General features: G+C 46.8%; 1 protein-coding gene across 3 annotated transcripts; it reads right to left on the reverse strand.

Annotated features, from left to right (window-relative positions):
• On the reverse strand, nt 1–25,629 carry LOC122944507 (proline-rich transmembrane protein 2-like). 3 transcript variants are annotated; one of them, XM_044302862.1, is made up of 4 exons: nt 13,216–13,368; nt 9,861–10,399; nt 8,054–8,186; nt 1–1,885 (listed from the first exon to the last, which is right to left on the reverse strand). In XM_044302862.1, the coding sequence occupies exons 2-4, from the start codon at nt 10,296–10,298 to the stop codon at nt 1,878–1,880; spliced, it is 579 nt and encodes a 192-aa protein (XP_044158797.1). In that variant the 5' UTR covers nt 10,299–10,399; nt 13,216–13,368; the 3' UTR covers nt 1–1,877. The 3 variants fall into 3 exon arrangements, with proteins under 3 accessions (XP_044158797.1, XP_044158796.1, XP_044158795.1); XM_044302861.1 differs by lacking the exons at nt 1–1,885; nt 13,216–13,368 and adding an exon at nt 25,495–25,629 and having other exon boundaries at nt 7,036–8,186; XM_044302860.1 differs by lacking the exon at nt 1–1,885 and having other exon boundaries at nt 7,037–8,186.
• Nucleotides 25,630–25,989: the final 360 nt, after the last annotated feature.

Consider the following 25,989-nt stretch of genomic DNA (forward strand, 5'->3'; position numbering starts at 1 on the left):
TATAAAGAAGAGAGGCAGGAGAGAGAGACGGCTGCGCGGCGGGGACCTCCACCCAGTTGTACAGCGCCCGTGGTCAGCGATGATGTCCGGGACACAGGAAGATATCGAAAGAATACAAAAGTGCAAAGATATGGATATTCTACATCAAGAAGCTGCGGTGACACAACCAGGAGAAAGAAATGATATTACGTCTTCTGCTGCCAAGATGGCGGCCTTGTGCAGCGCAGCCTGAGCGGTGTAATAGACTGGTGCAGGGTTAACGTTACCATGGAAGATAACGTGTCTGCAGGATGTGGAAAGTCTGTGGGTTGTAAACGTAATCCGACCACTGCCTGAAGGGGGTCCAAGCCCCAAAAACGTGCAAATATAAACAGAAAACGTGGCCACTAGAAGTCCCAGCATGCCTTACCAGCCGTGTCAAGGGAAAGTAAGAAAGGTGCAGGTGTCTCTCTCTTCTCTAGGAAAATAATTTCACCTCCCGTTTTTATCGCAGTCCCTCACTCCCCCATTAGGAGAAGAAGGGGCGACGCGCCCTCCCCTGCGTGCATGTCGTACAAGCAGCATGCAGGACCATGGGTGAGTATTATGGGTAACAGTCATCAGGCGTTAGACGGATAGATGGTCAGGCCGGAGTGAGATGCAGGAGAATGAAGAGTTAAATCGACCCAGCCAGCTCCTCCATGTGACCGCCGGTGTACAAAGGGGTTAGTAGTGCTGGGAAGACCTACATTGGTGGTTAGTGCACAGGAATGGAGGTGTGATACTCTGCAGAGTCTGTCAGCAAGGATCTGCAGAGCTTTCAGTAAACAATCAGTGATGACTCATGATAGGCAGGCCTCCATTAGGAAGAGGGGTGATGTCTGGTTCCAGATGAAGGGTTAATAGGTTGGTGCCCTGCAGCACCAGTAGGTGAGTGTATTAGTAATGCATGCACCTGCTATACACACAGTGACCACAGGAGGTCACCACTGCACCATAGAGATCGAGGAGGGTGGGGACGAGCGGCATTGTGATACAGTGTGCGTGTATATGTCATGTATGATGTACGTGGTTATATAATGTCATGTATGATGTACGTGGTTATATAATGTCATGTATGATGTACGTGGTTATATAATGTCATGTATGATGTGTGTGGTTATATAATGTCACGTATGATGTACGTGGTTATATAATGTCAGGTATGATGTATGTGGTTATATAATGTCACGTATGATGTATGTGATTATATAATGTCATGTATGATGTATGTGGTTATATAATGTCATGTATGATGTGTGTGGTTATATAATGTCACGTATGATGTACGTGGTTATATAATGTCAGGTATGATGTGTGTGGTTATATAATGTCATGTATGATGTGTGTGGTTATATAATGTCACGTATGATGTATGTGATTATATAATGTCAGGTATGATGTATGTGGTTATATAATGTCACGTATGATGTATGTGATTATATAATGTCATGTATGATGTACGTGGTTATATAATGTCACGTATGATGTATGTGATTATATAATGTCACGTATGATGTATGTGATTATATAATGTCAGGTATGATGTATGTGGTTATATAATGTCACGTATGATGTCGTGTGGTTATATAATGTCACGTATGATGTCGTGGGATGTGCTTTTCTTTCCTGCCATTATTAGTAGTACAGGACATTAGATACGTGTGAGACACGAGTGAGATGTAGAGACACGCAGACACTCGCACTCCGGAGGCTCTCGCTCACAGTCTCTTCCACTCACTCCCGGGGTCTCTCATTTCCCTGGCTGGTGTCTCTGTGGGAATGTGAAGGATTTTCTATGAAAGTTTGGGGTCTTCTCGCCCCGTGGTGCCCGGAGAGGGGAACGGAGCGGCAGCGTCTCACAAGACTGAAAGAGAAGAGAAAGAGCAGGCGTTAATGAGCGGTAAGAAAATCCGTAATGAGTCACCATGTGGCATCGGCGAGGCTTAGATACGCTTTCCTAGCAGACAGTATCACACAGGATAGGATTAGATACACAGCTCAGCAGACAGTATCACACAGGAGAGGATTAGATACACAGTTCAGCAGACAGTATCACACAGGAGAGGATTAGATACACAGCTCAGCAGACAGTATCACACAGGATAGGATTAGATACACAGTTCAGCAGACTGTATCACACGGGATAGGATTAGATACACAGCTCAGCAGACAGTATCACACAGGAGAGGATTAGATACACAGTTCAGCAGACTGTATCACACGGGATAGGATTAGATACACAGCTCAGCAGACTGTATCACACAGGAGAGGATTAGATACACAGCTCAGCAGACAGTATCACACAGGATAGGATTAGATACACAGCTCAGCAGACAGTATCACACAGGATAGGATTAGATACACAGCTCAGCAGGCAGTATTACACAGGAGAGGATTAGATACACAGCTCAGCAGGCAGTATCACACAGGATAGGATTAGATACACAGCTCAGCAGACAGTATCACAGAGGAGAGGATTAGATACACAGCTCAGCAGGCAGTATCACACAGGATAGGATTAGATACACAGCTCAGCAGACAGTATCACACAGGAGAGGATTAGATACACAGATCAGCAGGTAGTATCACACAGGATAGGATTAGATACACAGCTCAGCAGGCAGTATCACACAGGATAGGATTAGATACACAGCTCAGCAGACTGTATCACACGGGATAGGATTAGATACACGGCTCAGCAGCCAGTATCACACAGGATAGGATTAGATACACAGCTCAGCAGACAGTATCACACATGATAGGATTAGATACACAGCTCAGCAGACAGTATCACACAGGATAGGATTAGATACACAGCTCAGCAGACAGTATCACACAGGATAGGATTAGATACACAGCTCAGCAGACAGTATCACACAGGAGAGGATTAGATACACAGCTCAGCAGACAGTATCACACAGGATAGGATTAGATACACAGCTCAGCAGACAGTATCACACAGGATAGGATTAGATACACAGCTCAGCAGACAGTATCACACAGGATAGGATTAGATACACAGCTCAGCAGACTGTATCACACAGGATAGGATTAGATACACAGCTCAGCAGACAGTATCACACAGGAGAGGATTAGATACACAGCTCAGCAGACAGTATCACACATGATAGGATTAGATACACAGCTCAGCAGACAGTATCACACATCATAGGATTAGATACACAGCTCAGCAGACTGTATCACACAGGATAGGATTAGATACACAGCTCAGCAGACAGTATCACACAGGAGAGGATTAGATACACAGCTCAGCAGACAGTATCACACAGGATAGGATTAGATACACAGATCAGCAGACAGTATCACACAGGATAGGATTAGATACACAGCTCAGCAGACAGTATCACACAATAGGCTTAGATACACAGCTCAGCAGACAGTATCACACAGGATAGGATTAGATACACAGCTCAGCAGACAGTATCACACAGGATAGGATTAGATACACAGCTCAGCAGACTGTATCACACAGGATAGGATTAGATACACAGCTCAGCAGACAGTATCACACATCATAGGATTAGATACACAGCTCAGCAGACTGTATCACACAGGATAGGATTAGATACACAGCTCAGCAGGCAGTATCGCACAGGATAGGATTAGATACACAGCTCAGCAGACAGTATCACACAGGATAGGATTAGATACACAGCTCAGCAGACTGTATCACACAATAGGCTTAGATACACAGCTCAGCAGACAGTATCACACAGGATAGGATTAGTTACACAGCTCAGCAGACAGTATCACACAATAGGCTTAGATACACAGCTCAGCAGACAGTATCACACAATAGGATTAGATACACCGCTCAGCAGACAGTATCACACAGGATAGGATTAGATACACAGCTCAGCAGACAGTATCACACAATAGGCTTAGATACACAGCTCAGCAGACTGTATCACACAGGATAGGATTAGATACACAGCTCAGCAGACAGTATCACACAATAGGATTAGATACACAGCTCAGCAGACAGTATCACACAATAGGATTAGATACAGAGGCTCAGTAGCATATAAATTGTGGCGGGTAGGCTTTGACTTGTCAGGAGGGACAGCAGTGAGATGGTTTTCACGTCGCTGTTGTACTCGGTGCAGGTGTAACACCCCAGAGTTTTACCACTTCTGCACCTTCCTACTGTCTTTATTGGTCTAACCTCGTCATCTTATGCATTTATTCCAGGTCCTCCACACTGTGCATTTCTAATGTTATGTAACTGTTCCTATGTAATGTGCCAGGTTCACCAGCAGATGGCAGCAAACACAGCAGAGCTATACTTAGAGAGGATGGAACTTTCCATTCCATTCTAACGCCCCCTCTGGAGAGAAGTGGGCTTGTCCTACTTCCTGCAGGAAGGTTTGGGACCAGTTTCTAGTTAGTCTAGCTTACCCTCTGCTAGGGGACAGGTGTGCAGGGGCACGTCTCTGCTGAACATGCCCACGCCAGCCAGAGCACCCTCAGCTCTGCTGGCCGTGGAGGCCAAAGCTTGAAGCCCCAGGAGCCAGGAGGAAGGTTCCCTGGCCTAACCTAGAGTCAGACTACAGAGAGAGAGAGAGTGCAGCTTACAGAGGAAGCCAAGTTATCAATACAGCAGAGAGAGAGAAAGCAAGCAGAGTTATTGAAGAAGCCTGCCAGTTTAATGCTAAAGCCTGCTGGAACCAGGACAGAGCTGAAAGATTGTTTTGAGAAAGTTTATGCAAAGTAAAGCTGCTGTTCAACTACATACAAGGTCTGGACTCAAGTTATTCTATTATCCCTCAATTATTCCCCCTATTTATTGCTTCGGAGCTATAGCCTGGGGTCCAGCGGTATCCAGGTAGGAGCACCGTGACACATAAAGAGGTAGGAGCACCGTGACACATAAAGAGACATTCGGCATTTCCTAAACCTGAGACGCGTTATATAGCGGGCCCTGGGGGAAGGCGCACGTTGCACAGGCATCGCTGACCTGCAGGTTTCCCAATGAGCTCCATACTATATCCAGAAAAAAATCTGCTTGAAATTTCTTGATAGACATACTGTACCCCGCACTGTGGGCGGCACACGGAGCAGACACTTCAACACATTGCGGTTGAACACCTTGTGTCTATAAACGTGCACAGTACTTTTTATATATATATATTTTCTCAGGTCCTTTTTTCCGTTTTACATGGACGACGTCCGCTATTCTTTATCCTTTTTTTCACAGCAGCCTCGCTTTTACTTCCAGACCACGGAGGATGCAGTTTTCCTTCAGCTCCTCTGGGCCACCGTTCCCAGCTGTCTAGACGGAGCTTGGAGGATCTCACATCAGAGCCCAGTCCAATCTGCTATACCATCAGCTTCTTAACGATGCCAGTGAAGGCGCAAAAATCTATAATCCAGTCTGGCTCACTGCCCGGCCCAGCGCTACATACACAGCCCGCTGCATTTCTTGCATATAATATGGGCACCATCTGTCTGCTTCCCAACAGCATAATAGCAGCCTACCGACAACAAGAGCCCCGACCGACAGGAAACCAGGGAGGAAGGTAGAGGATCCTCATACTAAATATTAGATGAGACCGAAGCATTTCACATCCTTCTTACTGCAATGACCTGAAGGAGTTAATATAAACTGGACATTGTACTGATTAAATGTAGAATGTAAAAAAGCACTGCTGCCTTACGTATACAGCTCCTATGCAGAGCTATGTGTCTCCATGGTTACAGACTACAAGCCCTGCGCAGTCTGATCCTATAGTTACGTGTTACTTCCATCTTGCTCTTTGCTGTCAGATATTCAGAACGTTAGGAAGCAGAGGAATCGGATTCCGTAACTATGGGGGCACATCGAGCTGCATACCCAAAACTGGATTCATTGGTTGCAGGAAAATTTAGGAGTGACACATATTCAACAACAGAAGACGGCAGAACCATGATGGGGTCCGGTATACGTGAGGGGGCACCAAATAAATTGGGTTCTTCATTTTTGCTGATGATGTCTGAAATCAATGTGTGCCGTTTCGGGGTATTGTATGTAGGCCGAGGAGTTAACTCCCAGGGTGGACGTGGGCCTTCTGACCTCAGCGTAAAGTCTATATATATATCTGTATACATGGGTGACCGAGTGACAGTGGGTAAAACGTCCTGTCTGTAGTGATAGTATGCACTGCAGCTCTGGAGAACAAACTGCTGCACCAACCGATGAACTAATGGGCCAAAACACTCATGGGCGAGCACGTGGATGATTTATTGTTTGGAATAGAGGGTTATAGCGCTCCTGAGATTTTTTTGGGTCATTAATCAAACTGGTGTCAAGTAGAACTGGCTTAGTTGCCCCTAGCAACCAATCAGATTCCTCCTTTCATTTTGGACAGCTCCTATGGAAAATGAAAGGAGCAATCTGATTGGTTGCTAGGGGCAACTAAGCCAGTTCTACCTGACACCAGTTTGATAAATGACCCCATTTGTTTCTAAAAGGAATAATACTTCTAGTGTAAGAGAAGGTGAAGAAACCCAAGAAGAGAACAAGAAATGACGGCAGCTTAAATGTGAAGAAGACAACGGGACCGTAGAGCAGACCGATAATCGGAGACTTGGCCAGGAAAGAAGTAGAAGGGAAGAGCCAGTCAAGAAATGGGACAGAAGGGGGAAAGGCTGAAAATATTTTGTCACGATGTTGTCTAGAGCAGGCACCCTCAAACTGCGGCCCTCCAGCTGTTGTAAAACTACAACTCCCACAATTCCAGGCTGATACCTGTAGGCTGTTCGGGCATGCTGGGAGATGTAGTTTTGCAACAGCTGTAGGGCCGCGGTTTGAGGATGCCTAGTCTAGATTATGATCTTTTTGATGGTCTTCATGAACTAGAGAAATTAAGAATTAAGGGTAGGGCCACACGGTCCGGTTTGTGCAGTTTCGAAAGCCAAAATCAGCCAATGATAGAAAGTATAAAGGACGGATACGACTTGTCTTTTTTTAATTCACTTCTGGTTTTGGCTTCCAGAATTGCATCAGGAATCCTGACCGAGTGACTGCGCCCTCAGAAGCAGGATGAGACATGGATCAACACCCGGTGATGGCAAAAATGGTAAGACAGAGCCGTCATCCAAACCTACCACGTGAAATGCTGATTTCCAGCCTGAAGCTGCATTTTATTCTTGATTATTGTGAGAAGATCCAACCCATGAGAAAGTGAACGTATGTGGGGTAGAGGGGAGGAAAGGAGGACCACCGGGAACAGGATGGGTGGTCACAAAAACGATGGGTGAGCCTGAACATTGACCAGGACGACCAGAAGGCATGGATGAGCCCGGGCCACAAACGTGATGAGGAATTCTCATGTCCGTGTAGTTTAGGGTAGGCTCCAATCAGATCATCCACAAGAACAATCATTACTGCTGTCCCACAGCAAACAGTGAAAGTCTGCATCTTCTCCCCCGAGAATTGGTTGGATTCCCGTGGTCTCCTCACGGATGACAGCCATGTTCATAACTTAATGAATACTAAGGGTAAGACATCCTGTAAATTTACTATGAATTAAAGACCAGGAGAGAATGCTGCCTAGACATGACACCGTATACACAGCCATAGTGAATGAAATGTAAGGCCGTGGTCTATGTGCCTGAATGTAACGGGACCAGGAAAGGAGAAGAGCCTGCGAAGGATTGAATGGATAGAATAGAGATTGATGGAAAGTGAAATCACAAGAGAGAGAGCGTGTCCTGTTTGTCACGCTTCATGGATCCTGCCACCGGCAGCCAACCCCAGCCCTGACATGAGGGCTCTTTATTGTGCCTGATTAATGGGAGGACATGCCTGGCTCCATCTCATATCTATACCCTGCCTGTCTCCCTCACATGTATCTCATATCTAGAACATAAATATTAGTATTTTATATCTATGTATCTCATATTTATCTTCTACGGATCTCACCTATATATCCAGCCATGAAACATTTGTTTACTAGGTTGACCTATACACATATACAGTATACCCATAATCTCCTTTTCTGCATTGTGTTGTATGATTTTCACCACTTACCTCCAAAGTTGATGACGCAGGACACTGTGATGATCAGGAGTCCACCCACCAACGCCACAATACTTAACAGTTTGGCCACCCGTCCCAGTCTGAGGGCCCCGTCCACATCACCTTGTTGGAGGCTGTTACGGGACTAGGGTAAAGGAAAAGAGTAGGATTAGTACTAGTGGAGGGGAATTCACAGCACTAAGGAAGGGGTGTATCAGTATGTGTGTGCTATATCGTCCATCCTTTCTTATCGTCATCCATTGCCCTCCATCATATCACCCATCATCCATCTGTACATGTCTACCTCTACCATACTTTCAACACCTTATCACCCATGGCTTTATTCATCAATCATCACTCTCCATCCCCTTACGTCCTAGTCAGTCATCCTACGGACATCACATCAACATCTCCTTCTACACTAACACCTCAGTGAAGCGGCCTCGCTGATGGTGCCATCGCTACATCCAACTGTTCATCTTCTTTTTCTGCAATCATTGTTCTGAATGGCAGCATGTGGTTAGCACTGGGGTCCTAGGTTCAGATTAGACCGAGGACAACATCTGCACCCTGAGGAAACCTCTGTGGAATTCAGATTGTGAGCTCCATTTGGGGACAGCCATCAATGATAATGTCTGTAAAGCACTGCGGAATATGCCAGCGCTATATAAGTGAGAAAAATATATATTAAATTAACACATTACCGTGTGTACAATGCAACCATATTTGTCTCTGACCGTCATCTCAAACCATTGCTCCAAATTCCTCCATCTTCTTCACCATCTCCTCATCTTGTGTAGAAAGCCACCCGCCCGGATTTGCTCTACGTTACATTACCTCCCCCGGCCATGTTGATATATTCCTACCTCATTCACATTATCTCCGCATTCACTCCACTTCCCTTTGTAATTAACTAACTAACCTAACATTACTTCAAGATGAAGTGGTCCACCTACTGCGATGTAATCCTTGCCATTCATCTATCCCCGATCTGAAATAGTCTGTTTACTATTCACTGCTTTCATTTTATTTCAGTCTATCTTACTTAACAAGCCCCTGTTAGAAATATGCATCGAACTTCTCCTCTCTACGTGAATTCCTTCCTCTTGATATGTCACGTTTAGAAACCCTTCATATGTTCATTATATGTCCTTCTGGAATGAACATCTGATATTTCCTCACGTTCACAATGTTCTAGGTTCCCTCACTCCCTCAATTCCCTTTAGCTACTGAAATTTTGTGGAAAATTTCTCTCCAGTTCTGTTGTCTACAATTCGTGATAATCTAGGCTTCATTCTCAATTCATTCTCTCCTGGTGTCATCAGACCTCTCGCACTTACACCTAACTGCATCAAAATAACTGCAACAACAACCAATGCAACACTCAAGAGGATTGTGCGTCTGGAAGTATTGGTTGAAATTAACGACCATAGCCAAAAGATTTATGGAAGTGTTAACCAACCTGCATGACAAGCACCACACGTTCCCATTACCTACACATTCACACTTCTTAACTACATATGGAAATCTTATCCAGCCAACCAGCACTTTGCCAACAGCTGCCTACAGGTGGGTCGCTTTGGTTTGGTTGACATGAACCAATTTGTTTACATACAAGCAGATATACCTTGGTATATATTTGGCTTATTCCATAGGAAGATGACTGAATGCACTTCCAAGTGTGACACAACATTTTTCATGAAGAGGACACAGTGGGCGAGGAGACTTGTTAGATAATGAAATGAGATGAGTCATTATAACGTTACGATGTAAAGGACCATAAACACCTTGACTGTAAGACATTGGCCATTTTCCTTACCATGATGGAATACACAAAGCCAATGATGTTGACTGGCCACATAGGACAAAAGCAAGACAGAATGGCAATGAACAGATAGTCCTTTGGCTTTTCTGCCTCGACAGCGCTGGCAGTGGCAGTAGACCCTTGTCGACAGAGACTTGGCCGAGGAGAATTTGAAGCAGCTTGAGCCAGACGTACTTCTGAGCCTGTCAGACTAGGGGCTCGGGGTCCGCCATTGGCAGCTGGTTGGGCCTTCAAATCATTGAGAGATGAAGATTTTGATTGGATGGTCACAGATGGTTCCACCTCTGAAACAGTAGCCTCCTGAGCTGGCTCTGGCTCTGGCCCCGGCTCCTCTACCACCACCACGGTGGTAGAACATACCGGCTCTGAGGGTTCTGCTGGTGTAGTCTCAACTTCAGGTGGAGGCCCCGTGTCTGCTGGTGACGTTGCCATGGGTAAAGGAGCCAGCAGAGAAAATTGAGAAGAAAGTCGTGAAGGATCGTAGATGATGGGCCCAGAAGAGAGACGTCAAGAAGGAAAGCAAGAGCTTGATTCTAAAATGGTTGAAGAAGTAGAAGAATCATACACTGGGTGGGTAAGTGCACATACGCTAGTTATTAACAGGGTGAAAAAAGTAGTAAATTAATTCCATCTGTTACAAGACTTTAATTGTAGCCCACAGGAAAACTGACGTACATAGTGTACTGGGATCATTCTCCACCACATGAACTCCCCGTAGCACATTATCACCCATACCCACAATGAGCACTTCAGATTCCTCCTGTAAATGTTCTCTACAAAATCCTTAAATCCTCGTGATCTCCTATTATTCTACAATCAAAAAAGACACCACACCATACAGCTCCCCTTGCATCTTTCTCTTCGCTTCTTGATTAATGTAATAACTAACCATAAAAATACTCCTAGAAAGTCTTACAACCTCTCCTATTACTCCATATAACTCCTCTCTTCCCTGTAACTCCTCATATTACCCTTAAAGATAATGAACACCTTCGGAGAGCAATTTTTTTTTTATTGCATTTTACTTATTTTTGGGTTAAAAAACATTTTTCAACTGGTCGTTATTTAAACAATTTGAACAGTTTTTGTTCTACAGGGTTAGCTTTCAGTCTGTGTGCAGAGTATCTTGCGTTCCGTCTCACACTGAGCCCGTCAGGTTAGTGCTCTGACGGCTCGGAGTATATGCCTTATCTCTGAACTCCTGGGAGCTCATAAACACTCTTAATAAGAGTTTAGCTACAATGAGTGTTTATGAGCTGTCAGGGGTGAGGGCTATATCCATTGAGCCGTCAGAGCAGCAACCTGACAGGTCCGGTGTGAGACTGAACGCAACATACTCTGCACATGGACTGAAACCTAACCCTGTAGAACAAAAACTGTTGAACACTTTGAATAAATACCCAAAAATTATTTTTAGCCCAAAATTAGTAAAATGCAATAACAAAAAAGTTGTTCATAACATAAGCAACTCCAATTGTTTTCTGTAACTCCTATTACCACTCTTTATAACCACTCCTATTACTACCTAGAACTCCTCCCAATACTTTATAACTGCGCCTATTATTTTCTGTAACTCCTATTACCACTCTTTATAACCACTCCTACAACTATCTATAACTCCTCCTACATGTTATTACTCCTTGTAGCTTCTCCTACTAATTTTTTGTATAACCCCTCCTATTACTCCCTATAGGTCCTCCCACTACTCTATAACCCCTCCTATTACTCCCTATAGGTCCTCCCACTGCTCTATAACCCCTCCTATTACTCCCTATAGGTCCTTCCACTGCTCTATAACCCCTCCTATTACTCCCTATCGGTCCTCCCACTGCTCTATAACCCCTCCTATTACTCCCTATAGGTCCTCCCACTGCTCTATAACCCCTCCTATTACTTCCTATAGGTCCTGCCACTGCTCTATAACCCTTCCTATTACTCCCTATAGGTCCTCCCACTGCTCTATAACCCCTCCTATTACTCCCTGTCGGTCCTCCCACTGCTCTATAACCCCTCCTATTACTCCCTATAGGTCCTCCCACTGCTCTATAACCCCTTCTATTACTCCCTATAGGTCCTCCCACTGCTCTATAACCCCTCCTATTACTCCCTATAGGTCCTCCCACTGCTCTATAACCCCTCCTATTACTCCCTATAGGTCCTCCCACTGCTCTATAACCCCTCCTATTACTCCCTATAGGCCCTCCCACTGCTTTATAATCCTTCCTATTACTCCCTATAGGTCCTCCCACTGCTCTATAACCCCACCTATTACTCCCTATAGGTCCTCCCACTGCTCTATAACCCCTCCTATTACTCCCTATAGGTCCTCCCACAGCTCTATAACTCCTCCTATTACTCCCTATAGGTCCTCCCACTGCTCTTTAACCCCTCCTATTACTCCCTATAGGTCCTCCCACTGCTCTATAACCCCTCCTATTATTCTCTGTAACGCCTCCGTCTACACTTTATCACTCCTTTTAGCTTTACCTACTATTTTATTTATTTTTTTCTCCTATGACGACTCCTAACACCATGCAGTTCCTCCTGTGATTCGTAGTCACCGCTCCCTATAATAATTCCTGATATTGTATGTTCTCCTAGGAGCATACCGCAGCATGTGTACAGGAGCCATCAGAAGACACATTGCATACTATAAAAGCTCAGCACCCCTGCCACTCTGCTTCATCTCACCTGAGCCTGAAGCCACAGCGCCCGCCTGACACCCCCTACAAACCCTGATACTGTGCCACATACTGTACATACACAATAGAGCAGACAGCGGCTGTGCACCGACACATGGTGAACCCGCACTGTCTCCTCTCTGCAGCTCCTGGACCTATTAGATGTGAATGTAGATGAGATGCAGGGAGGGGGAGGATGAAGATGCAGAGCAGAGTCAGCTCTTCACCTGGACGAGCGATGAATGAGATGTTAACTGTAAATGTGCTGGCTGCCCAGTCTTGCCCACATGTCATGTGCTAGGTGCCCACTCGCTGGTTCTCTGGCGTGTGCGGTGCCTGTGTACATGTGTGCTCATCCATGCCTATGCAGCATGTGTTTGGCATCTTGTATAGTAAGCATAGCACTCCATAGCCACCCGTCCGCCTCTTCCCAGGCTTTGCCATACTAACCGCCGCGCCAGTCCATAATGAGACATCATTCTATTGCTTGCTGCCATGCCTGCACCCAAAAAAATGCATCGCTGTGGTGAGATAGTGGCTGATATCCACAAGCCCCCCCATACAGAACAAGGACCCTGTGCACCCAACCTACATACATATAGCGTAAAAATGGCCAGCGACTGTGTGCACCCTGCCCCTCCCGACACACCTATTTGTGAGCATCTCACCTCCTCTCTTTCCTTCTGTCCTCTCTCCAGCAGTCTCCTGGGGTTAGTTTGGGAAATGGGGGGGGCACAGGACACCAAACCTCACAGGCCAACCCTAGAGGGGTCCGTCACCCACCCACCCCCCGACACAAAGCAAGCAGCGTGTGTCTGGTTGTGAGGATACTGTGTCTGTGTCTCTCTCTCCCCCTCCCACTTTCACTCCTTTCCCCCTCTTTCTGTCTCCCTCCCACTTTCACTCCATCTCGCTGTCTTGTAGCAGCTGTAAGGATGCTCAGGCTCTCGCTCGGCACCTCCCTAGTGCTAACCCTAACAAGCATCCTCTGCTCTTCCAGTCCTGGTGCCTGATTGCTGGACCTTATGAGTAGCCGCCCCGCACCCCCTAGGCTCCAGGACCAGACTTCTACTGACCACACACCCATACTATGCTGCAACGAACGTCCACCGACCAATCATTCCTTTAAACTGGTTTCCCAACCATAGACTTTTAGGCTGTGTTCTTCAGAGAGTCGCCTCGGTGAAAAAATGGGACAGTGGGCAACATTCAGAAGAAAGGAAATTTGGGAAATCTGTTCTCGAGAGATATCTACTCTTGAGGTCTAATCTTCATATCATGTCAAGAAATTGTGGTGCCCTATAAACTGGGATCACCCTGGAGGTTGATGGCACGGTCTTCACCGCAATGGAACGTGAAACACGTGACCTCATTACGTCCATAACTTATGTTGCAAAGTCAAAAATGTGCTAATTTTATTTTGTCATTGATTGCGTTGTAATATGTTTCAATGGTGCCACAAAGCAGTCAAATAGTCTACTGGTGGGCGATACCCATGAGGGTTGGTGGGCCATGATGGCTAGTTAATTAAGGGAGCCAATAGGAGTATTGGAATATGGAGGTTAGGACGGGACAGGAAATCTTAAGAATCCTAAGAAAAGAACAGAATGAAAAAAAGTTCATCCATCAGTTACTTATAGAGAATTATACTTGAAGTATTGGGTCATCTGTGAAGAACACCAAGGACTGAATGGCTGGAAGTCAATCTCTTCAGGTTTTAAGATGATTATGAATAATTGTAGAAAAATCCGGGCATAAGTAGTAAATGAGCCGAGAGGAGTAATCTTGGCATAAATGGATTTCTCATAATAACACGTAGGAGCTCTTTGGGAAGATTACATTGTGAAGATCAGCCACAGCAAAACCATGAGAAATCCAAGACATAGTCCTCTTCCGTTACTGCTCAGGCAGGATTCGTCCAAGGTTTCGCTGTGGATTTCATCCTATGCCTTTCAAAGGGTGGAAATCTTCAGCATAAGTCCACACCGGAGCTGGAGGTCAACACCGGAGATTGTAGATGACATTTGTTTTAAATCTCATCGACTTGCTGCTATTGTAAAAAAAATGTCACCCAAATTCCAATGGAAAAAATCTGCACTGTGTACTCCCTGTGTGTGGATTGGTTTGCACCCTGGAGTACTGCGGCACAGGAGTAATCCTCGGGGTACCAATGAGCATGGGGGAGATTCTCAGACAGTAATGATAATAGTTATGTTTTCAGCTCAGTGAAAATTGACCACAAAAATTGTAAGAAGTCATTCTGGACAGGGATTGACAAGCGCTTTCGGTGTCCACCACCAAAGAAGCTGGAGTAATCATTGAAGTGAGTACTTATATTTTAGAAGATGATAATCCAAGACGTGGGATGTTAATCCTCTTCTTCACTCTTACACGTCTGGATCTGTCCTGGGACAATCATGTAACACCTGAGGGTATAAATTCTGTTAAGTAAGAGCAGGAGGAGGATGGAAGGAGAATGTAGCATGAAATGAACAGGTTGATAATAAAAAATACATATCTGAGGGTGGAAATCCCTTTAACGGTCTCTCTTGAGAAATTTCAGCATTTCTGTGCCCCAGCTAACCATGAATGCCTACTCTTACTGCTGGTACCACTGCTGTTCTGCAGGTTTAGCTCCCACACCTGCACAGTACCACTGCTGTTCTGCAGGTTTAGCTCCTACACCGGTACCTGTACGGTGCCACTGCGGTTCTGCAGGTTTAGCTCCTTTACTGGCACCTGCACGGTACCACTGCTGTTCTGCAGGTTTAGCTCCTACACCGGTACCTGTACGGTGCCACTGCTGTTCTGCAGGTTTAGCTCCTTTACTGGCACCTGCACGGTACCACTGCTGTTCTGCAGGTTTAGCTCCTACACCGGTACCTGTACGGTGCCACTGCGGTTCTGCAGGTTTAGCACCTGCACGGTACCCCTGATGTTTTGCAGGTTTAGCTCCCACACCTGCACAGTACCACTGCTGTTCTGCAGGTTTAGCTCCTTTACTGGCACCTGCACGGTACCACTGCTGTTCTGCAGGTTTAGGTCCTACACCGGCACCTGTACGGTAGCACTGCTGTTCTGCAGGTTCAGCACATGCACGGTACCACTGCTGTTCTGCAGGTTTAACTCCTACACCTGTATCTCCACAGTACCACTGCTGTTCTGCAAGTTTAGCTCCTAGACCGGCACTTGCACAGTACCACTGCTGTTCTGCAGGTTTAGCTCCGGCACCAGCACCTGTACAGTACCACTGCTATTCTGCATGTTTAGCTCCTACACCTGCACGGTACAACTGCTGTTCTGCATGTTTAGCTCCTACACCTGCACGGTACCACTGCTATTCTGCATGTTTAGCTCCTACACCTGCACGGTACCACTGCTGTTCTGCAGGTTTAGCTCCTACACCTGCACCTGCACAGTACCACTGCTGTTCTGCAGGTTTAGCACCTTCACTTGCACCTGCACGGTACCGCTGCTGTTCTGCAGGTTTAGCTCAGGCACCAGTACCTGCTCAATACCACTGCTATTCTGCATGTTTAGCGCCTTCACTTGCACCTGCACAGAACCACTGCTGTTCTGAAGGTTCAGCTCCTACACCGGCATCTGCACAGTGCCACTGTTGTTCTGCAGGTTTAGCTTCCACACCTTCACAGTACCACTGCTGTTCTGAAGGTTAAGCTCCTGCACCTGCGCGGTACCACTGCTGTTTTGCAGGTTTAGCTCCTTTACTGGCACCTGCACAGTACCACTGCTGTTCTGCAGGTTTAGCTCCTGCACCTGCACGGTTCCACTGCTGTTCTGCAGGTTTAGCTCCTACACCGGCACCTGCACGGTACCACTGCTGTTCTGCAGGTTTAGCTCCTACACCGGCACCTGTACGGTACCACTGCGGTTCTGCAAGTTTAGCACCTGCACGGTACCACTGATATTTGGCAGGTTTAGATCCTACACAGTTCCACTGCTATTCTGCATGTTTAGAGCCTTCACTTGCACCTGCACAGTACCACTGCTGTTCTGCAGGTTTAGCTCCTGCACCTGTATTTCCACAGTACCACTGATGTTCTGCAGGTTTAGCTCCGGCACCTGTACTGCTGTTCTGGAGGTTTAGCTCCTACACCTGCACGTTACCACTGCTGTTCTGCAAGTTTAGCTCCTAGACCGGCACCTGCACTGCTGTTCTGGAGGTTTAGCTCCTACACCTGCACGTTACCATTGCTGTTCTGGAGGTTTAGCTCCTACACCTGTATCTTCACAGTACCACTGCTGTTCTGCAGGTTTAGCTCCCACACCTGCACAGTACCACTGCTGTTCTGCAGGTTTAGCTCCCACACCTGCACAGTACCACTGCTGTTCTGCAGGTTTAGCTCCCACACCTGCACAGTACCACTGCTGTTCTGCAGGTTTAGCTCCCACACCTGCACAGTACCACTGCTGTTCTGCAGGTTTAGCTCCCACACCTGCACAGTACCACTGCTGTTCTGCAGGTTTAGCTCCTACACCTGCACAGTACCTCTGCTGTTCTGCAGGTTTAGCTCCTACACCTGCACGTTACCGCTGCTGTTCTGCAGGTTTAGCTCCTACACCTGCACAGTACCACTGCTGTTCTGCAGGTTTAGCTCCTACACCTGCACGTTACCACTGCTGTTCTGGAGGTTTAGCTCCTACACCTGTATCTGCACAGTACCACTGCTGTTCTGCAGGTTTAGCTCCCACACCTGCACAGTACCACTGCTGTTCTGCAGGTTTAGCTCCTACACCTGCACAGTACCACTGCTGTTCTGCAGGTTTAGTACCTGCACAGTATTTCTTCAGTCCTCACTAGCGCCCACTATCTGTTCCTTTTTTCTCTATGACTAAGTGTTTGTATCATGTGGCTCACTCTCATGATGCTTATGTATTCTTTGTGTATGGATGCCTGCCAATGTCTTATCTAGAATTATGGGACTTGTAGTTCCCCAGCAACCAGAACCTTGCAGGTTTCCTCCATTGCTGACAGCATATCCTCAGCGTTTAACCTAGGGGTAGAGTCAGGGCTGTGGCTTTGATGCCCCTTCACACTTGTTTGTCGCTACACCTCCATCTCTCACTATCCATCCATAATGTAAGCGCGTCTGGGCCGATGAATTATTCATGACCGCGGGACGTCCCATAGGAGACATTCTGTGTTAACCCCCGCCATACGAAGCAGAGGAAATTCTGGGCTTCCCTGTGCAGAGAAAACACCCTTCATCCAAGCAGAAGTGCGCCATTCACTTATGAGAAAAACAACGACAGGGTTATTAACGGTTATGTCAAATAAAATATGACAGCGGGGGGGCGGTGAGCTGAATAAAAATAACACGAAGCCAGAAGATGCTGTAGTGTTCATGGGAGGGGGGTGCCGAGGTGTTGGGGGCAGGGAGGTATCGCTTTGTAAAGAAAGAGACATAACTGTGATAAAGGAGGCGGCAGGTTTGTAGGATTTTTATTACAGACTCTCAGCAGAGATTTTTGGGGTTTGGAAGGAGAAGAGGAAACAAAAGACAACGAGGCGTCAATGGGTGCTGAAAATTAAGAGATAATCAGATGGGAAAATAGGTTACTGATGTGATGAGGAAGGAAGGGACACGGAAAAGAGAGGCAGTGAGAAGGGGGGGTCCAAAAAAAGGGAGTCAGAAGTGGGGGTCCAAAAAAGGGAGTCAGGGAGAAGTGGGGGTCCAAAAAAAGGGAGTCAGAAGTGGGGGTCCAAAGGAAGGGAGTCAGAGAGAAGTGGGGGTCCAAAAAAAAGGAAGTCAGTTAGAAGTGGGGGTCCAAAAAAAAGGGAGTCAGGGAGAAGTGGGGGTCCAAAGAAAGGGAGTCAGGGAGAAGTGGGGGTCCAAAAAAAGGGAGTCAGTCAGAAGTGGGGGGTCCAAAAAAAGGGAGTCAGTTAGAAGTGGGGGTCCAAAAAAAAGGGAGTCAGTTAGAAGTGGGGGTCCCAAAAAAGGGAGTCAGGGAGAAGTGGGGGTCCCAAAAAAGGGAGTCAGTAAGAAGTGGGGGGTCCAAAGGAAGGGAGTCAGTCAGAAGTGGGGGTTCAAAAAAAGGGAGTCAGGGAGAAGTGGGGGTCCCAAAAAAGGGAGTCAGTTAGAAGTGGGGGTCCAAAAAAAAAAAGGGGGTCAGGGAGAAGTGGGGGTCCAAAAAAAAAGGGAGTCAGTTAGAAGTGGGGGTCCAAAAAAAAGGGAGTCAGTTAGAAGTGGGGGTCCAAAAAAAAGGGAGTCAGTTAGAAGTGGGGGTCCAAAAAAAAGGGATTCAGGGAGAAGTGGGGGTCCAAAAAAAGGGAGTCAAGGAGAAGTGGGGGGTCCAAAGGAAGGGAGTCAGTAAGAAGTGGGGGGTCCAAAGGAAGGGAGTCAGTCAGAAGTGGGGGTCCAAAAAAAGGGAGTCAGGGAGAAGTGGGGGTCCCAAAAAAGGGAGTCAGTTAGAAGTGGGGGTCCAAAAAAAAAAGGGGGTCAGGGAGAAGTGGGGGTCCAAAAAAGGGAGTCAGTGAGAAGTGGAGGTCCAAAGGAAGGGAGTCAGGGAGAAGTGGGGGTCCAAAGGAAGGGAGTCAGTAAAAAGTGTGTGGGGGGGGGTCTAAAGGAAGTGACACATGTAAGGGAGGCAGTGAAACAATAGATTTTGCAAAAACAGAATAGAAAGAGACAGGGAGGTCCTGAGGGTGACAGGATGATGTGGGGGCACAGATGGGGGGAGATTATGAAGAGATACAGCCAATTGCGGGTGGGGACAAGTTGGCAGTAAGATGTGGGGTAGTGAGAAGAGAATGGGTATTAGTAAGGGAGACAGATTTGGGGGGAGATGTTGGTGTAAATATAAGGTAACCAAGTAAAAAGATTTTGGGGTGCGCAGGAGGTGTCAACGCTCTGAAGGAGGCAGTAATAGGTGGACATGTTAGAGGCACATAGGGGAGAAGGGAAGCACCAAGATCACCACCAAGCGAGCACCTCAATATTTGCAATTAGTACATGGTTTTGGTTTTGTTGTGGGGGTGATGTTCTCTCACAACCAGGGCCCCCCAGTAATGTGGAAAATGGATTCCATTTGGGAATCTTGAGGATTAAGACATTGCCAGGATCTGACCCTAATGTCTGACAGATGCACTTAGAACGGAGCCCGCAAAGTGCCGGAGGGCGCAGCCAGCGCACATCCACGCCCACCCTTTATTCATTTCTCTGGGACTGCCGAAAATAGCGCTATTTCCGTAAGCCCCGTGGATGTGAATGGAGCGGTGGCCATGCTTGCGCGGTGCGCTACCTATTCATTTCAATGGGACTTCTATAAAAATGAATGGAGGGCGGCACGCATGTGCGCTGCGCTCTCCTGCACTTTGTGAGCTCTGGTCTAAGTCTAGTTGCGCGTCTCACCTCTGGGACCCTCACCTATCAGACATTGGGGGCATATCCTAGCGATATGCCCCCAATGTCCAAGATTGGAATACCCCTTTAAATCTTGGCACTAATACACAGTGGGGTTTTGCAGCGCTATGGAAGTACTAAGGAAGGTCCTGAGATGCGGAGGGTACAGATATATACATTAAGGAACCAGACCGGTAGGACACAGCGGATAGGAGTCAGCGAGGGAAGCGGGGGATGATGGCTGACAAGGAACAGAGGAAACGCTGGAAGAGACAGAGTTAGGGCTCATGCACACGACCGTTGTCGTTTTGCGGTCCGTTTTTTCACTGATCCGTTGTTCTGTATCTGAGGTTTTTTTTTCTCCGATTTAAGTCCTCTTGCGTTCCGTTATTGCACAAAACATATCCGTATGGTTTCCATATTTGATCCGTTTTTTGCGGATCGTATACGGAAACAGTAACCTATTAATCACCAAACACATGAGCAATATGGGCTGGGCGTAGCATTTCTACAGTATGGATCTGCAAACTACGACTGTGTTCCGTGTGCTTTGCGTATTTTTTGTGGCCCCATCGACTTGAATGGGGCCTCAGACCGTGATTTGCGGACAATAATTGGACATGCACTACTTTTTTGCGGAACGGCCATGCGGACAAACGGAAACGGAATGCACACGGAGTAACTTCTGTATTTTCTACAGCCCCATTGAAGTGAATGGTTCCGCATACGGTCCTAAAAAAAAAAACGGATCGGAAGCGGAAAGAAAATACGTCAGTACGTCTCGTGTCTGCATGCACTGAGCAAGGCCCTGACTCGGTTGGGTTAAACAGCACTACAACGTCATGCATGTGGCTGTGATAATACGCCCCGATAGACGCGTATGAACATCTGTAAGTAGGACAGACCCATATCCTAGAAGAGGTGACCCAATAAATGTACATATGAGGCACATGTACCGCAGCGCCTCATAGAAGTCTATGGGAGCCTTATACATGCTCTATGCAGGCATGATACATCCAGGGGTGTAAGGTCTGCATCTTAGTCCATGTAAATCGCCAATTCAGCTCATAATTTGCTAAATTTAACAACCTAAATTAAAAACGGTTCAGTTAAAAAATTTGCGCGCTCCTGGTCCATATGTTTAGATTTCTCCTGTGTACGGATACGAGTTCCGGCAGTCATGGAGCTGATCTAGCAGAAAGTGTTTGCAGTTTTACTGCGGAGGGTTCTGATTTGAGGATCGGGATCTGCATTTCTCATCGCTGATGGATTCCATGGAAACGAGACTAGATCTCTGGTTCTAGTGCTCTATACAGTGAAATGTGCAAACGGAGCACAGACCGGAGGCACATCTGTGGAGTCCTGGGCTGGGACTGCCCTCTGCTGGGGAAAGACCTTGTGACGTCACTGCAGAAATGGCAGAGAATTGGAGGCCTGGAATCACAGAGACAGGGACTACTCCACATATACACTGATCACTCTCATCCAACTACAGAATTCCACTAAGCACTAAATACATCAACATTTTAACAAATCCCTTTATCTTATTCTGAATGTCTTCTCCATCTTGCCCGTGACAAAAAGTGTAGAGTATTAGCTGCCAACAGGAGATGGAGAAGGAAATAGTGTTTTGGAACACATTTAGTGTATGCCTATCAGGAAGACTATCTATAAGACTAGAATTACTGTAATACTGCCCCTATATACAAGAATATAACTACTATAATACTGCCTCCTATGTACAAGAATATAACTACTATAATACTGCCTCCTATGTACAAGAATATAACTACTATAATACTGCCTCCTATGTACAAGAATATAACTACTATAATACTGCTCCTATGTACAAGAATATAACTACTATAATACTGCTCCTATGTACAAGAATATAACTACTATAATACTGCCTCCTATGTACAAGAATATAACTACTATAATACTGCTCCTATGTACAAGAATATAACTACTATAATACTGCCTCCTATGTACAAGAATATAACTACTATAATACTGCCTCCTATGTACAAGAATATAACTACTATAATACTGCCTCCTATGTACAAGAATATAACTACTATAATACTGCCTCCTATGTACAGGAATATAACTACTAGAATACTGCCTCCTATGTACAAGAATATAACTACTATAATACTGCTCCTATGTACAGGAATATAACTACTATAATACTGCTCCTATGTACAAGAATATAACTACTATAATACTGCTCCTATGTACAAGAATATAACTACTATGGGGGGTGGAGTTTGGCCGCTGAGCTGCATGGCTGCTGGTGACTGAGCTCCTCATCCTAACCGGCACAAACCCCCTTTTATAGCACCTTTCAGAAGCTTGAAATGGGCAAAGTGGGGAGAGATCGCCCCAGGGAACCTGCTGACCCACCTGTGAGCCGCTCCAAACAGCCTGACATGGAGCAATTCCTGAGAAAAGCTGCCAAGGGCACCGCTGCTGGGACACCTAAGATGGCGCCGGCTCCTTCTCTTCATTCCGATCCGGATGAATTTTCGGAAGCGGGAAGTATTTCGGATGCTTCCGAATATAAAAATCGCAAGCGGGGAACGAATCTTTCAAAAGCGATCCTTCGCGAAATTCTGGACTCTGCGCTAGCTCCCCTGAAGCAGGACTTGACTGAAATAAAGACCGATCTCCGATCCATCGGCCAGAGAGTCGCTGCACTGGAAAACTCGCAAGATGCGATTATTCGCTTCGGTGAGGAAACATGCTCCACCCTCGGATCGCATAAAGATCTTCTTAACGATGCCCTCCTGCGAATTGAAGATCAGGAAAATCGCAGCCGTAGACGTAATATTCGCATCCGCGGCCTCCCTGAAATATTCGCATCGGAAGTTCTTGAAAAAATCGCGAAAAAAATATTCGCGAATCTTTTAAATCCAGAAAGAGCAGCAAATATTGTCATTGAACGCATACATCGCGCTCTTCGCCCCAAGCCAAAGGCTTCAGACCCTCCGAGAGATGTTGTCTGCGGTATCCTCAGTTTTGTGGACACTGCGGCTCTATTGAAAGCCAGTAGAGAGGCGGACCGCCTGGAATATGAAGGCTCGCAGCTGCAGTTCTTTCAGGACTTGGCACCTTCCACGCTGGCAAAGAGACGTATTTTGCGTCCGCTTCTTGAAGTTCTTAAATCTTCCAGGACCCAGTTCCGCTGGCTGTACCCCTTTGGCTTGGCCGTCATCAAAAACGGACGGCAGATCACCATACGCACGCCTCAGGACCTATCCGGGGCCTGGGTCCCACTAGGTATTGCTCCAATTGAAATTCCGTCCTGGATGCCGGCAGACCAGGGAGATCCTATACCCTCGCCTCCGACTGCAGACACCTGGTCCCTTGTGCCTGCCGGGAAGAAATCCCGACCCAGTCAGAGTTCCCAGGCCTCCGCTGCTGCGGGTCGCTCTCCTCATCGCTGATTCTTCTCTGCTACGTTGGCCACCATTTTTGCCGTTCACAGTTCCGGTGTTCTCCTGAAGTGGACCTCCGGAAGTTACGGTTTTCTCCTGTTATATTGTTCAGGACATGCATAGGAGCCGTCTAGCCTTTTGACATGGCCTTTCTGGGTGTATCCAGGCCTTTGTTCACCTCCCTGAGGACTTCACCCTCCTGAAGGTTATCTACCTCTCCCCTCCCACCCCCTCTGCACAGGGGATTTGTTTGCCGTTGTTTCCCTTATTGACTTCCTTGTTACCTGATGGCCTTTTCATGGCCTCTCCCAGCTCTACGAGACCCCCCGCCTGATGGATCCCGGCACCAGTCCGTGATGAGAAAGGATCCTCCGATTCCCAGCTTTTGACAGAGTGAGCTGGCAGTATATGTCACTGGCTCTGTCGAAATTTGGCTTTCCTGACCAACTCATTTCCGCTATTCTCTCTCTGTACTCTGCCCCCTCTGCCAGGGTCAAAGTCAACGGCACTCTTTCACCCGCCTTTGCCATTACTAATGGCACTAGGCAGGGTTGCCCTCTCTCCCCCTCGCTTTTTGTGATAGTCATGGAAACTCTCCTGTGCAAAATCAGGCAAGATCCCAATATTGAAGGTCTCCAGAGAGCCTCCCACACTCACCTCACGGCGGCATTTGCAGACGACCTCCTTATTATGACCACCAACCCTGAGACATCCTTCCCCCGGCTACACTCTATATTTGAAGAATTTGGTTGGGTCTCCAATTTCAAGATCAACTATAGCAAATCCCTTGCCCTGAATGTCACATGTAAACCCGCTCTTGTTGCGTCGCTTAAACGCTCCACCCCCTTCACTTGGGCCGCTCGGGACATCACATTTTTGGGGATTCACATCTCTGCGAATCTGAATGACCTTTACAGCCTTAATTACACCCCTATGCTCAACTCAATTAAATCCCATCTACAGTCGGTTAAACTTCCCTTCATCTCCTGGATAGGCAGGAAGAATTATCTCAAGACCTTCATTGTCCCCAAACTCCTATACCTGCTGCAGACGTTGCCCATATGGCTCCCGCGCTCGTACTTTACAGAGTTGCGTAGGAGATTCTCCCTTTTCCTCTGGTCGAACAAACCATCTAGGATAGCTTATTCCACATTGACGAGGGAAAAGAGGTTTGGTGGCTTCGGCCTTCCCGATGTCCACCTGTATTACACTGCCACGCACCTGAATAGGTGCTTCTCTCTTCTTTCCCGAAGCCCCCCAAACCTATGCACAGCTCTAGAGCGAGGCCTCGTTACATACAAAGATTATCTCGTCCTGTGGGGGGTCCGTAGCTGTACGCCCTCACATTCCTTTGCCTCCCCCATTTGGAAAGGCATGCTCGTTGAATGGGCTAAACTCTATAGATCTAAAGATCTGAGATTCCCGAGTCCTCACCTCCCTTTGCACTTATTGCAAAACTTAGTTCATCCCGAGACCACTGCCCCTTCAGGTGTTTGGTATCAGTTGTCTAACCACACACTACAGGAGGTTGTATCTGCGAGTGGGGACTTGGCATGGGACACGATTCGGGCCTTGCCTGAGGTTCGAAAGCAATCCTTCTTGGCTCTTGCTGCCTTTCGCAAGGATATTGCGATTTTGAAACTCCCTCCCTTCTGCACGGAAGAATCCACCTGGCTGGAAAAGAAACTAGATATGCCGATCCCCCCGAAGAAGCCCCTGTCAACTCTCTACAAGGAGTTACTCTCTTCCACACCCCCAGTACTATCCTTTTTAGTGGCCTGGGAGAAGGAGCTCTCGTACCGCCTCTCAGAACCCAAAAAAGCATTTATCCTCTCCAATTCACACGGATTCAGTCGTTGTATCAAAATACAGGAAAATTCCTTTAAGCTTCTTACACGTTGGTACAAAACGCCTGAATTCCTCCATAATCTTAATCACGAAATACCAGATCAGTGCTGGAGGTGTGGAACAGAGAAGGGGTCCCTATCTCACATATGGTGGTCCTGCAGTCTAATCCGTCCCTTCTGGACACAGATTGAGAACCTAATCGGGCACATTTGTGGTTCCCCTGTAAGTTTAGATGCGCAATTAGTCCTGCTTTGGTGCCCCAATGTGTCCCTCACCCCTTCTAAGAACAACCTACCAACGTTACTTCTAACCGCTGCCCGCCTGCTGGTACCTCTGCTGTGGAAGAACGGCTCTGCACCTACACTGCTGATGTGGCAAGAGAAAGCGGATCAGATATGTCGTTTTGAAGAGCTGGCTCGCTAGGAATCCCACACCCGCCCTCGTTTTCTGGACATATGGAGTCCCTGGAAAGCCTATCGCCACCCGGCGTCGCGATGAGCCTGTCATGATCTGTCCGACACCGCTATTATTGGACCTGCCTTCCCCCCCCCCCTCCCTTTCCCTTCCTCCCCTCTTCTTGTATGTGATTTCTTTGTCCCTGTCCATTGTCCTGTCTGTCTATATGTGTTTATTTCCCCCCTCATTTGTTTGACTATTGTTATATTTGATTGCACTATTCTGATGCCATCTGCGTATGGCGTATGCTGTACTGTGGCGCTTTCTAATTATTTGCTATCTCAATAAAAAGAGATTTGGTTAAGAATATAACTACTATAATACTGCCCCTATG

This window comes from Bufo gargarizans, chromosome 8 (assembly GCF_014858855.1).
Source record: "Bufo gargarizans isolate SCDJY-AF-19 chromosome 8, ASM1485885v1, whole genome shotgun sequence".
In the NCBI taxonomy this organism is placed as follows: Eukaryota; Metazoa; Chordata; class Amphibia; order Anura; family Bufonidae; genus Bufo; species Bufo gargarizans.

Coding starts and splice junctions, on each gene's coding strand:
- LOC122944507 (XM_044302861.1), bottom strand. CDS start 10,298: ATGGCAACGTCACCAGCAGACACGGGGCCTCCACCTGAAGTTGAGACT. Junction 8,187..9,860: donor GCTTTGTGTATTCCATCATG/GTAAGGAAAATG, acceptor CCTTTACCCTAG/TCCCGTAACAGCCTCCAACA.